The sequence below is a fragment of the Carassius carassius genome, chromosome 14 (assembly GCF_963082965.1).
Source record: "Carassius carassius chromosome 14, fCarCar2.1, whole genome shotgun sequence".
Lineage (NCBI taxonomy): Eukaryota > Metazoa > Chordata > Actinopteri > Cypriniformes > Cyprinidae > Carassius > Carassius carassius.
Window position 1 is genome coordinate 31,079,296 of NC_081768.1, and position 14,477 is coordinate 31,093,772.

The 14,477-nt window shown below is 38.7% G+C and overlaps 1 protein-coding gene across 1 annotated transcript; it reads right to left on the reverse strand.

Annotated features, from left to right (window-relative positions):
* Window positions 1–528: 528 nt before the first annotated feature.
* LOC132157548 (gastrula zinc finger protein XlCGF57.1-like) lies at window positions 529–12,445 on the reverse strand. The gene is made up of 4 exons (XM_059566921.1): window positions 12,383–12,445; window positions 11,786–11,922; window positions 1,158–2,299; window positions 529–570 (listed from the first exon to the last, which is right to left on the reverse strand). The coding sequence occupies exons 2-4, from the start codon at window positions 11,868–11,870 to the stop codon at window positions 529–531; spliced, it is 1,269 nt and encodes a 422-aa protein (XP_059422904.1). The 5' UTR covers window positions 11,871–11,922; window positions 12,383–12,445.
* Window positions 12,446–14,477: the final 2,032 nt, after the last annotated feature.

The following is a 14,477-nucleotide window of genomic DNA, read 5'->3' on the forward strand; positions in this document are numbered from 1 at the left end:
ATTATGTAACATTCACATGGGAAACCCTGATACAAAGTATAAGCAAGGACCAAATGACACCTCACTCCCGCCAAAGAACAGCTGGTGGTCAAACAATCTCTTCTGCAATGAAATGCATTTTGTATTATTGAAAACATTTATACTTGGTTTAATCATTTTAATAATTATTTCATTTTTATGTGTGTGTGTGTATATATATATATATATATATATATATGTATATATATATGACAGCACAAATTATTTTCATTCAAATAACATATGACATGACTGTTACTGTCAGAAACTCAGAAGCAAAGACTCTGTGTATCAGGCTTTCTTTATTAAGTAGCAGGAATCTTTATTAAGAAAGTGCTGTTGTTTGCTGCAGTCATCAAGTCTAACCAGGGATCTGTACATTGTAGTTTTATATACATTTAAAGGACAGTGCTTAGAGATAGAGACATGGCAACTGGCATATGATCTTAAAGTGTGAAAATGAACTTTGCAGGTATAATAATTTGACCTGTCCAAATCCAATCAGCATAATTATTCAAAGAATGGGACAGGGGCACCAAGAGTCAGTAAAGACTAAAGGTGAGAGTCAGTAATTCAAGTTCATTTGACTTACAATAAAGAGAACAGGAACTTTCAGAAACGTCTAGCTATAAACTTTAACACAATCATTCAACTGATGTTATCATCTTTACCTTAAAGGCTAAATACAATGTACTTAACCTAAATCTTTTATGTGTTATGTGGGGACATAGAATCTGCAGATTCTATACAGATTATTACATTTCCAATTCTATCATGAAATTCAATTTCAAATATACAAGTGGATCCATTCTTTAAAGAAATGAACTATGCAATTATTTGCGACACTGGAATAGATAGTTCACTTTTCATATGCTGCCTCATGGTATAAAGGATGAGACAGTTGAACACAATTATAAAATTAAATATTAGATTCCTGAGGGAGGAAACCTCTAATCCATATCTTATGAACATCAGCCTCACCAAAGGCAAAAACCTCCCTGGAAAATCCATTTGGCCCACATTCACTTGCGGTGTAAAAGTAGCTTTGATTTCACATACAGACATGTTTTCTGATGCCATTTTAAACTTCTGAGCCATTTAAAACTCTTTCTACAGAAAGAACAAGAATAGGGTCTCACATCACGGAGAAGATTTTTGAAATTGCTCCTCTTAGTAACCTTGTCACACACTGAATGGTGTAGTTTCTTTTCAGAATGAGTTTGCAAATGACATTTCAGCTCTCTAAGATACATGAAACTCTTCTTACATTTTAGACACTCGTAAGGTTTCTCTCCAGTGTGAAGCCTCATGTGAACCTCACGGTTTCCTTTGAGTGCGAAACGCTTTCCACACTGAGGGCAGGTGAAGGGCTTCTCTCCAGTGTGAACTCTTATGTGAACCTCAAGGTTTGTTTTGTTTTTGCAAGTCTTTCCACAGTGATGGCACATGAAAGGCTTCTCTCCCAAATGAATCTTTACATGATTCATGAGATGCTTCTTGTCTGTGTAATTCCTTCCACACTGATGACATATAGAACGGTTCTCTCTTGTGTGTATTCTCATGTGGTGACTAAGGGTTACTGTAAATCTGAAACACTTTCCACACTGACCGCACACAAACGGCTTCTCTCCAGTGTGAATTCTAACGTGGGCATTAAGGGTTGCTTTATGTTTAAAACTTGTTCCACAATGAGAGCATGTGAAAGGCTTCTCTCCAGTGTGAACTCTCATATGGCTTTTAAGACTTGCTTTTCGAATGAAATTTTTCCCACACTCTTGGCAGGTAAAAGGGTTTTCTCCCGTGTGAATTCTCATGTGGACTTTAAGGCTTCCTTTCTGAGTGAAGCTTTTTTCACACTGTTGGCAGGAGAATGGGGTTTCTCTTGTGTGAACTCTCATGTGGACTGACAGATTTCCTTTTCTATTGAAACATTTTCCACACTGTTGGCAGGTATAAGGGTTTTCTCCAGTGTGAACTCTCATATGGACTTTAACACTTGCTTTTTGACTGAAACTCTTTCCACACTGCTGGCATGTATACGGCTTCTCTCCAGTGTGAACTCTCATGTGGACTGTAAGGTTTCTATTTTGATTAAAAATCTTTCCACACTGTTGGCAGGTGTAACTGCCTTTAGTTGCAGTCTTTTTAGCTTTTTTCCTTGACAAAGTCTTTTCAGTCTCTGGGCAATTAAAAAAGTTTTCTTCCGTCATAAAATCATTTTTTTCAGCTTTATCTTCTTTTTCTTTCAGCTCTTGATTCTCTTCTTTCAGCGCCATCAGGCCTAAGAGAGAGAAAAAAAAACTTCAATTAACCTGTTTAATGGCACAAAGCAACATACATCAAAACTATTTGACATGTAAAGCTTTAAAAGCAACAAAATGTTTGCTAGATCCTATTCACACTAAGACTAGTCAGTGATGTAGTCAAAAACAGAAAAGTTTTGCCCTTCCGTTTTTTAAAAAGTTTCACGTTTTCACATATCCGCAAAAACATCCAAAAACGCTGTATTACATATGCCAGGCCAGTAGATGGCGCTGTCACCTTGTTAGAAAACAGTACCTGTAGGGAAGTGGCAATTATATGTTGTATATGATTCATCTCCGCTGTAGGTTGTAATATTGGTGAAGTAAATCCACACTTTGCTGAAGAAGCGCTAGCAAACTCTTGAACAGCAACAACAGTGTACTCCGCCATTGTTGTGTATGTTTGTACGCACTTGCCTTTAACACTGCGAATGTCTACATACCTTACACGTCCGGGTTGCCATGTTTTTCACGACAAAACCCGTCCAACTGTTACTCAAAACTAACCCAATTACATTTCGAGGGGGATTCCCGGTAAAAAATTGCATTCAGGCTGGGTATAAAATTCATTTTTGGTTGGGTTCTCCTGGTAAAATTAGAATTTCATGGCCTAAATATCACATTATCGGGGTCGCTTAAACCCATAGAAATGAAAAACAACCTGCGCCGTTTTCCCGTTTTTGGCTGAAAACATTGTCGTGTAAACAGCCCCTAAGCCACTCCCAGAACAACTTCTCCATATTGAGCTAACAATTACCATAGCCATTATAAAAAATAAAGTACAGGCTGTATTCTCCAATAATTGTATTTTATCTTATTATGATAAGTTGCTTTTGAATTTCTGCATTAGGGGCATTTAGCCTTAAAAATTTTTTGGGAATGTTCTATAGACTGATCTCAGAGCTTTCATACAAAACATACATTTACACATAAATTGATAATTTTTAAAAGACAATCAGTTATTACCGTTGCTACTAGAGCAAATATATTCAAGCATAATGTGTGTCTTTTATATACTTGATGTGTTTATTAATGCTGCAACAACTAATCGATAAAATCGATTATTATCGATAATGAAAATCATAGACAATTCTCATTGTCTGCCCACAGTGCACGTCCAACTTCAGCCGGTCGCATCAAATTATAGCACTGAATAACGCATTTCTTGGACAAAAGTGAATCTGAAAATAGTGGAGGAAACCGAATGAGTTCCTGCAGGAAAAGTATGTGATACATGCTGCCCAAAACATGATAAATCTTTATTTTAAGCTTCAAGCTGATGCATTAGTGTAATGGCTTGCCCTGTCAATCGCTTTGACAGATACATGTTTGCATCCTCAGTGCAAAAAAACTTTCAGTTAATGGTCATATCCTTATTTGTAAATGTCACAAATTCACGCAAGCCTTTCCATTTTGCATAAAGGACCATCCTGATAGTTTGTGTTAAGTTGAAATCTTTACTGAAAGAGCTTCAGTGCAGCAGGCATGCGTTAAACAGACGGAACACAGTAGAGAGGGAGATACTATTCAGCGCAAAAACATTCACTGTGCTCAAATATCTGCTGTTGAATATTACATTTATGTTTAAAAGTCAGCATGTGGTGTGAGTAATTTATGAAAATACTACGAACTGAGGAGACTGACTGTGATCAAAGTGCACGGGACACGTGTTCCTGCAGAACATTAATTTGATTTAGTCTTAATTATGTTTATTATTTACATTTTTGACGTAGAGATTAAAACTCTATTGCCTACAGTGATTAACAAATTTATTCAAACAAATATATGTAAGGTTTTTAACCAATTTTGTAAGGTTTGTGCCACTGCTGCTCTTAACTAAGTATTGGTAATTACTTTGTTAATTATTTAGCTTTCTGTATTGGTTAGTCCTCCAATATGCGTAAGCTCCTAAGTTACAGTAGTAGGCTATTTCTAATGCTATAATATAATTATTGCTGTTATCTATGAAAGAAAGGCAGAACAAAAAAAGTGTAAACTCCCTTTTTTTTCAGATACCCAATTAGTCAAAAAAAAAGAGTAGATAAAAATTGCCAGCAAGCATCCAAGTTGTTATCAAAGGCAAACGAGGCCATTTTTGTTATTATGTAAATAAATACCATTTAGTTAAATTTAAAATTAAATTTAAATTTATGCATTTAGCAGACGCTTTTATCCAAAGCGACTTACAGTGCATTCAGGCTATCAATTTTAACCTATCATGTGTTCCCGGGGAATCGAACCCCCAACCTTGCGCTTGATAACGCAGTGCTCTACCAACTGAGCTACAGGAACACTGTAACACATTTAGTTGTTTATTTTTACAGATTCCTAAAATATTTGTGTTTTCTCATGACAGGTGGTCTAATAAATTAAGCACTTTATGTTTCATGGCATTCTGTTGGCCCATTTGTTTGAAGGACATTGGGCAGAATGTGGAATAGTGTGTTTTGTCAATAACATTTTAATAAAGTTTTATATATATACAGTACAGACCAAAAGTTTGGACACACCTTCTCATTCAAAGAGTTTTCTTTATTTTCATGACTATGAAAATTGTAGATTCACACTGAAGGCATCAAAACTGAATTAAAACATGTGGAATTATATATGGAATTATATACATAACAAAAAAGTGTGAAACAACTGAAAATATGTCATATTCTAGGTTCTTCAAAGTAGCCACCTTTTGCTTTGATTACTGCTTTGCACACTCTTGGCTTTCTCTTGATGAGCTTCAAGAGGTAGTCACCTGAAATGGTCTTCCAACAGTCTTGAAGGAGTTCCCCGAGAGATGCTTAGCACTTGTTGGCCCTTTTGCCTTCTGTCTGCGGTCCAGCTCACCCCTAAACCATCTGGATTGGGTTCAGGTCCGGTGACTGTGGAGGCCAGGTCATCTGGCGCAGCACCCCATCACTCTCCTTCTTGGTCAAATAGCCCTTGATGCCTTCAGTGTGACTCTACAATTTTCATAGTCATGAAAATAAAGAAAACTCTTTGAATAAGAAGCTGTGTCCAAACTTTTGGTTTGTACTGATATACTGATATGGGGGCGGCGCTTGTGTGGCGGCCGTGGAGATCTTGTGCAGGAGGAAAAGTTTGTCCGTGTTTGTATATCGTGCGGTGCAATTATTAAAATTACCTACTCCAGAGACGAACTACTAAACATCAGTGCGACATCATGCATTAGTTGCCACCCTAATTTGCAGGGTCTTTATTCAGATATCCTCAGAATCTCAACGGATTGTAGCCCATACAAACACTCGAGAGCTCGTCCATGGAGGCTACTCCGCCGCAGCAGAGCGAGGGGTAATCGAGCCGGCTGCCGTCGCCGTTTGGAGAAGAAAGGGTTCCGTGCACCTTTACCTGGACTAGTACTGGCTAACGTGAGATCAATCAGCAACAAGCTGGCTGAGCTCCAACTTCGGTTGGAGACGGACAAGGATTATTCCGATATTGCTGCGTTCTGCTTGACGAAAACCTGGCTTCACTCCAATATTCCTGACTCGGCGGTCAAACTACCCGGTTATCGGCTCTTTAGAGCGGACCGCGATGCAACAGCCACCGGGAAAACAAAAGGCGGAGGTGTCTGCTTTTATGTGAGTAGCGAGTGGTGCAGTGATTTAACAGGCATTGCTGAATTATGTTCCCCCGATCTGGAATTGCTGGCCATACACTGCAAACCTTTTTACTCACCTAGGGAAATATCATCCATTATCCTTGCATGTGTTTACGTTCAGCCACAGGCTCATGCCGACACAGCGCAGCAGCTTTTAGCTGATCATAATACAGAAGTGGAGAATAAGTTCCCTGACTCCACTGTAATTGTCATGGGTGATTTCAACCACACTGATCTGAGATCTGGACTTCCAAAATACCATCAGTTGGTGCGCTGTGCCACCAGGGGAGAACGGACTCTTGATCACTGCTATTCTTCCATCAAAGCCCACAGGAGCAGAGACAAGGCTGCCTACACCAAGGCCAAATACGCACTCAGCAAAGCCATCCAGCATGCTAAGAGGCTTTATAAGGTCAGGATTGAACAACAGGTCGGAGATAAGAACATCAGAGCTGTCTGGAAGGGCCTACAATCTGCCACGGGCTACAAAAAGCCCCCTCCACTAGCCTCCAACGACCCCAATCTACCAGATAATTTCAATGTGTTTTGCACTAGGTTCGAAGCCCCGCGTGGGTCTCCCCACTCTATCCCCCTGCCCCCCCCCCCCCCTCCACTGCCACCACCGCCACCACCTCATCTGCACCATTCGTCATCACGGAGCATGAGGTTCGGAGGCTTTTTAAAGGTCAGAACATCAGGAAAGCGTGTGGTCCAGACATGGTGTCACCTGCTTCCCTTAGGCACTGTGCCAGTGAGCTGACCACATTATTTACGGACATTTTAATCAGTCATTAGAACGATGCCGAGTACCTGCCTGCTTCAAATCTGCTGTCATCATTCCGTTGCCGAAAAAACCCCAGATCACCTGCTTAAATGACTACAGACCGGTTGCCCTCACCTCTGTAGTCATGAAAGCATTTGAACGCTTGGTTCTCTCTTATCTCAAAGCACCCACTGATCACCTCATGGACCCTCTTCAATTTGCATATAGATCCAACCGCTCAGTTGATGATGCAATCAACATTGCACTTCACTTCATTCTACAACACCTGGACAATCGGAACACATTCGCAAGACTCCTGTTTGTGGATTACAGCTCTGCCTTTAACACCATCATCCCTGACCTCCTCCACGGCAAACTGACCCTATCTGAATATTCACCCCCTCCTCTGCTCATGGATTACAGACATTCTCACCAACAGGACTCAGTATGTCAGGCTAGGCCCACATCTATCACAGCCCCGCACAGTCAACACTGATGCTCCCTAAGGTTGTGTACTGTCCCCCTTGTTATTCTCACTGTACACCAACGACTGCACCTCTGGAGGCCCTTCTGTCAAAACCATCAAATATGCGGACGACACCACCATAATAGGCCTCATCTCCAACAACGACGAGTCAGCCTACCGCAAAGAGGTCAGTCTCCTGGTGTCCTGGTGTGCAGTCAGTAACTTGGAGCTTAACATCAACAAAACAGTTGAGATGATAGTGGATTTCCACAAAAAGCCCCCGACTCATCTTCCTCTGGTCATCAATAACTCATCTGTGTCTGTGGTAGAGCACTTCAAGTTCCTGGGCACAACCATCGCTAACACACTCAAATGGGACAGTAACATCTCCCAACTAGTGAAGAAAGGCCAGCAGCGCCTGTTCTTCCTCCGCCGCCTGAAAGGACTACGGCTCAGTCCCCCCATCATGGTACAATTCTACAGAGCGTTCATTGAGAGTGTGCTACATCCTCCCTCACGGTCTGGTTTGCCTCTGCGTCAGCCCGCGCAAAGGCCAGGCTACAAAGAGTCGTCCGGGCAGCAGTGTGGATCATCGGCTGCCCCCTGCCCCCCATTATGGACCTGTACAGCTCCAGGTCCATTAACAGAGCTGTGAAGATTGCAGCTGACCCCTCTCAACCTGCCAATAGTCCGTTTAATCTTCTCCCCTCTGGAAAGCGGTACAGGGCCTTTTTGCCCAAAACATCACGCCACCGCCACAGTTTTTTCCCCCAAGCAATAGCCCTCCTAAATGATTCTTAAATCTTGGAATTCATGGCACTTTATTTATTAACTCATCACTTTTTTACATTCATATTAACGTATTGCTTATAATGTCTCTATATGTCCTTGTATGTTTTTGTAACTGTTTTTTTTAGCTTTTCCACTTTTACTGTGTTGCCTGCATTAAGAAGACCAAATCAAATTCCTAGTATCTGTATACATGGCGAAATAAAGTTGAATTGAATTTTATTATATATATATATATATATATATATATATATGATTAATAATAAATAAAATAATTGTAATCGGCCAACTAATCGATTATCGTAAGTTGCAGCACTAGTGTTTATTGTAACCTATGAAGTTAATTGATGTTTTATAACCCCCTTTAAATAGGTCTCTTCTCTCGCTGAAACTGGTGCTAAATCTTAAGCTCACAACTCATTTTCTCCTTCAACTTAAATCATTCGTCATCGCTGCAGAAGCACCGATCCAGTGTTTACAAAGTGAACGCGCAAGGAGGCTTGGATGGCATGGGGGTGAGAACATGACCAGGAATATTTTTATTCTGAAAGTGGAGTAATTATTATAAAAACTGTTGCCGTCATGTACTCTGTAGCCTACTGTAGCATGCAAAATACGTATTTAGTTGTGTGTGTTGTGTTCGCTCTTCGCAGCTTGTAGGTCTCTGTCTAACAGCAATATCTGTTCACTCGCAATTGTCTAGAAATGTATGGATGAATAGTGAATGTATGTCATTGTCATTACTTGTAGTTCTGATAAAGAATAAAGCAATATGTTAGTGTATAAATTGCAGTGCTTTATTAATACATTTCTGCATTAGTCTTACGCATATATCATGACTGTTTGGGTGTTGATCACTGAGCTGTGGGCTAGTAACGGTGATGGGCGTTCTGTTACTGACCTGCGCTGCAGCAGTAGACCAATCACAACAGACTGCGTCATCAGACCAATCACAGTTTAGCATCACGCAAAGGAGAGGTTTGGAAAAATTAATTGTTAAACAAATCTTTGGGAATCATTGAGCAAAAAAGGAAAAACAATGAAAGTGTTTTTTGACCTTGCATGCATGTCAGTGCAGGGAACTGCAAATGCGACCTTATGAAAGGCCATTGCAACCCTAATTTTTATGAGGTCGCAAATGTATCACTGTTTTGTTTTTTGATTTTTACCTGCCTTTTTTTAGGCAATATGCTATGATTTACTACAGACGTGTATTTTAAGAATACGTTTTATAATGTGCTCTGCGCATTAAACACATCAAGTTGTCTTCATCTTGAGTTTAAAGCTGGTTACTCGCGCGCTGTGTTCGGTCTGCACGAGAGAGCTGCGTCTCACGGACAGCGACACTGAACTGAGCTCTCCTTCAGGACGTTCGCGTCCTCCTGCACCTGAACGAACAAATACAAATCGCAGTCTAAACAAACCGAAAAAGATGCGAAAGAACAGCAGTGTTCTGGCGTTCAGGGAGCACGCAGAGACGCGTCTCAAAGTCTTTTTGCTTTTGTACCGACAAATACATACTAAATATGTCAAAATACCTGTCTTGGAAAGTGTGTTCGAAAAGTCTGTGGTTATGTCTTAAGTGAAAGTAAAGAGTTGAGAAAAATCGGATGTGTATCATTATAATGGATGCATTGTCTCTTAAAGTGACCGCGTCTTATTTACTAGCTCTGCTGTCAGTGTCTTTAATGTATGAAAATGAAAGTAAATCCCTCACTGCTCTTGACTGAAATACTTTGTAGTTTTAACAAGAATTTATCCACAATCAAATTAAAAATCAGATATAATTGATTATATTGTTCTACTGGTGGGTGCAGGACACTAGTCAATTTATGTAAGTGAGTATAAGAAAATACAGTGATCTGTGAAATATTGTACCCCAAAATCTTCATACTTTAGACTACCAGTGACATTGCGTAAGTGTTCAACAAAGTATTGATAGTTGTGTAAATGTTGTCATACTGACAGTTGTCTGAAGTTTTGGTTGATTCCATTACATTAGTTATCTGTTATCTGAAGTTATCGGACATTATCAAGAGGAATTTGTTCTGACACAGTTTAACTCTGAGTTTTTGTCATATTTTGTTACCAATTTCTAAACTATAGCAAATAAACTGTGATAATGTGAGAAATGTTTGACTGTGTGTTTTATTTTACAGTGAAGACTATGCAGTGCTATTTTAAATTAGTTTCTGGACACCTACAAACTTAAAAAATTAACCATTGTGTAAATAGCACAAATAAATAAATAGAACAAACATACAGTTCAAATTAAACAATTTCAGACAGGGTCCACTGTACAACCAGCTACGGCCCTGGGTTAAGGTACCAAGACGGAGCAATGCACTGTGTGTACTGTAAGAAATAAAACAAGAAGGAATGTGGTTTAAAAGATGGCAAGTAAAATAAAAAGCACATCTGTATGCAATACAGTTTCATTATTATCCAGAGCGGCTTACTATAAAAAATTTGTGCGACCAAATCATGTTTTGCGCCAGTAACTGAAAAAGTTAGTCGCGCAAGTGCCACCAGTGGAAAAGGTGAGTGTAGTTCCCTGCAGTGTGTTGTTGGAGACTCCCAAAACCAAAATTTGAACCTTTCATTACCCATAATAGGGGCACTTTAAATATTTCTATGTAGAGTTAAGTTTAAGTTTAATGATACAACACAAAAAATATCTACTAAAACAATTTTTTTAGTAACTTAGTGCCCTTTTGTGTTATAAGTACATAACTGCTTTTGCACCGGCCCCTGGAGAAGAAACATTCATCCTAAATAAACTTCTGATATTAAATTTACAATTGAGGTTGTTGGAAGAACAACACAACAAGTGATCTCTGTCATGTGCAATTTGTGTCTTTGATTTATTTGAACTCTTGTGTCGCTCAAAAACTTTCAAACAGTTTGATTAAAACAATTTATGCTGCAGTTTACTATAAAGTTAGGGGCCACAGGCTGTTATATTTGCTTAGCAGAGCCCATCAACTCAAGAAACAGTGTAAACACATGCAGAAACTCTATTAAACTCTGTCAACGACTGAGGTTTTATTTCATTACTACTCTTGTTTTGGACATATGACTGACTGTTTGTTCTAATGATTATATACTGTTATTTACAGCATTCTCAGGTATGTTAGTATGTTTAAATGATAATAGTTTGTAAACTAAGTGTTTTCACTTCTTTTGATTTTTTATGAGACTCAGAATATTATTAGCTTCCATGTGTTTTACAAAAAAAAAAAAAAAGGATGAAATCCCAAAAGCCCTTTTTTATATTAAAAAGGAAGCATTTAGATTCTCACCGCCACTCAAATATTTTATAATCTTATTTTAAGTAAAGGGCATAAAGGTGTTTTTAATCAGAAAAAGTTCACAAGATGCTGGTTTGATACAGTGACAGCTTTCAATTTACTATTATTGTATTTAAAAACAAAACTAAATAAATATAGTGCAATAATATTATAAATTCATTTTTTATAGTTATATTTAATGGGTCACGCTATATGCAGTGTGGACCAAACCAAACCTCTTATGAGAACCATGTGCACCCCTGCAAATGATGTTACTAAAAAGAACATTACGTTGTGTACTTGGTGTAATTCAATGTGTTTATGTGGTTTAAGGTAAAAAAAACACATAATTCTTCACATACTGTACTGCTTCTCCTATACGCCCTGCCTTTCTAAAACGAATCGATTTTTAGCTCGTCGTTCTGAAAAAAAAATTGCCCACTTGAGTGACATTCTTCAAAAATATCATTAATTTCTGTGAATGTCAACATTTTAAAAAGGATCAGATGACTGAGTTCAGCTTAGAGAATGAAAACTAACCTGTCTGTTCCTCAGGATCTTCTTGTTTGACTCTGAATGCTTCTTCAATCTTCACGTCTTCACTCTCCTCTTTAATAAACTCCATCTTTATAACATCACCGTGGAGATCTGTTGCTTCACCGAGCTTTCTTCTGCCTCTTTTGTCATGTTTGGAAATACAATAGTCAACAGAGAGAAAAACTTTAATGAAAACATTTGCAAATTAGAGAAGTTGTCATTGTATTAGTGTTCTCATTGTGTTTACACTGTTTTGAAAAGATGCTGTCGCTTGCGGTGATACGAACGCTACAAATCACTGAATCCGTTTGTAAATTAACTGGTTCTGAGTTTCTAAAAGCTCAGTGTCTCTCATTCCTAATTGTAAGAGACTGAATTCGTGTTTACGGTCAACTGATTTACGATATAAGGATCGAAATGAGACGCTCTTTTTACTACTCGTACGGGTGCACTTTACATAACGTTCATTGATGTTAGATAAAGCATTTATTAGTGTTATATTTAATAATACATAATTCGTTCTACAGTAGTTGTAAAACTATAAAGTCATTTGAAAGAGTTGCACTTATTTAAACACTGTTTAAAGGTTTAAACTCAAACCTTCTTCAGCCGAATCACAACAGTGTCAGGAGCGTGGCGCAGTCTTATGGCGTCATATCGCCAGATCAAAATAAAAGTCCTCCACTTCTACTTCTGCGTTTGATTCCCAGGGAACACACAAAATGGTTTAAAAAAAAAATATATATATATATATATATATAGCCTGAATACACTGTAATTCGCTGCTACATGCATAAATGTACATGAAGAGATGCTGTTTAAGTCATAATAACACAGTAATACTGTTTGTATTTAACAAACCAATGAATAAAATGATACATTATGTGGAAAGTTAACAGCTTCAAATATTGAAAACACTTTTGATGAATACTTGTATTTTACCCTCCTGTAGATTCAAAAGGCAGCTGATCCTTCTTTTTCTGGCAGCCATTCCTCATCACTAACATTAGCACCATCCTCACTGATATTAATTCCTCCACCATCCTGTAGGCCTTTTCGTCATGCTTTGCTCTTGAATTCTACATATATGCAAGAAATATAGCTAACAATGCACAGTGTCCAACTTGGTGAACAGATGATTAATCATAATTTCATCCCATTCTAAAATCAGCATTTGAAATTGTATTAATTGTATCACTCCTTAGATGTTGCTTGATGTTGCAAGCACCAAACCTCTTCAGTCTTCTGCAACACTTGTGCTGCAGGATGGAGGTGACAGCAGAAAAAGCTAATGAAATTCTGTTAACTTATAGCCTCAGTGAGGTGGAGATAGACTACTGAGAGAGGAAACCTGTTAGGAAGCCTTTGCTTTTTATATGTTAACGTTGTTTATTTAGCTACATTCCCCAGAACGCAGTGTTACATTGTATTCTTAAGTGTTCTTGTAAAAGGAAAAAAACAGTAAAGAGAGCAGTTACGAAAATCAGTGCAAGTGTCATATTTGTATAGAGGTGCCGTTCATTCAATCTAAGACACAATGGTCTTCACTGCGGTCACTGTGATTTTGCCAAGACATGTTCCTGGATCAACATCTTTTGATGATCCTGGATCAACATTATCGTCCAAAAATATAGACTAAACCCAATCCCTACCCCTAAACCTAACCCTACCCATAATTTATTCCTTAAATCAGTTGGAAATGATAGCTGATTAAGGGCGTAGAAGCACCTAACCATGATTTCAAGCCTAAAACAGATATTTCCTGAAAAGTTATATCTCAATTCTGATTGGTTGATTGGAATATTGTTCCAGGATCAACAAAGATGTTGATCCAGGAACGTGTTGTTCTTGGTGAAATCACGCTCACCCTTCACTGCAGGATTGGCCCTGGAGCTGTGCTGCACTTCTTCATTGGGCTCTTCCCTGGTCTGTGTGTCCTAGTCTGCCCCAAGAGATGGTGTACACACTTTGTTGGCTTTGAAGCTTTTAAATAAACTTGCCAATGACCAGAGACTACTATCTTTGAGAAAGAAGCAACAGCATATCCTGTCTGTCCTTCAGTGATTTTTTTCAATGGAAAGCTTATAAAGACTGTATTTGCTACATTTGTGTAAGCAGTACACATAAAGACATGAACATTAGAAACGCTGTACATACCAGATCCGTTGTAATAACGAGTCATAAACACATCCACAGCTGTAAACCCCGGTTTAGTTAGAAAGGTAAGGGTCCACTGAACGACATCTCATGAAGCACGGTTAGTCCAACGAAGCAATAACGTTGTAATATGGATCATAATTCCTTTGTTTACGTTTCAGTTCTTCAGCGACAGAACTGTTTGCGTCCGTTATGGAATAACTCCCGGTTGAAAACTGCGTCTTGGTAGCAAAAACACGGCATGGTTTTGCAGCGTACAGTGTCACAAACAGAATGAGACAATCCACCGGAAAAAAGAATGAATGAAAGATAGGCGAAAGATAGTTTATTTGAATTTGGCGCTCTCTCGTGAGAGCTGGTGACACGCTGTGACGCACCTGTCAGCTGATGGAGGCAGAACTTATAGCAATCGCCTTTTCCTTTGTTTGTTTTATTTTTCAACAGTTTTTATGTATGTGAGAGTGTGTTTTATGCTGTGAATCAATGTATCTGCAGGATTACCATCTGTTTGAGTGCAAATCAGCCCAAATCAGCTCAC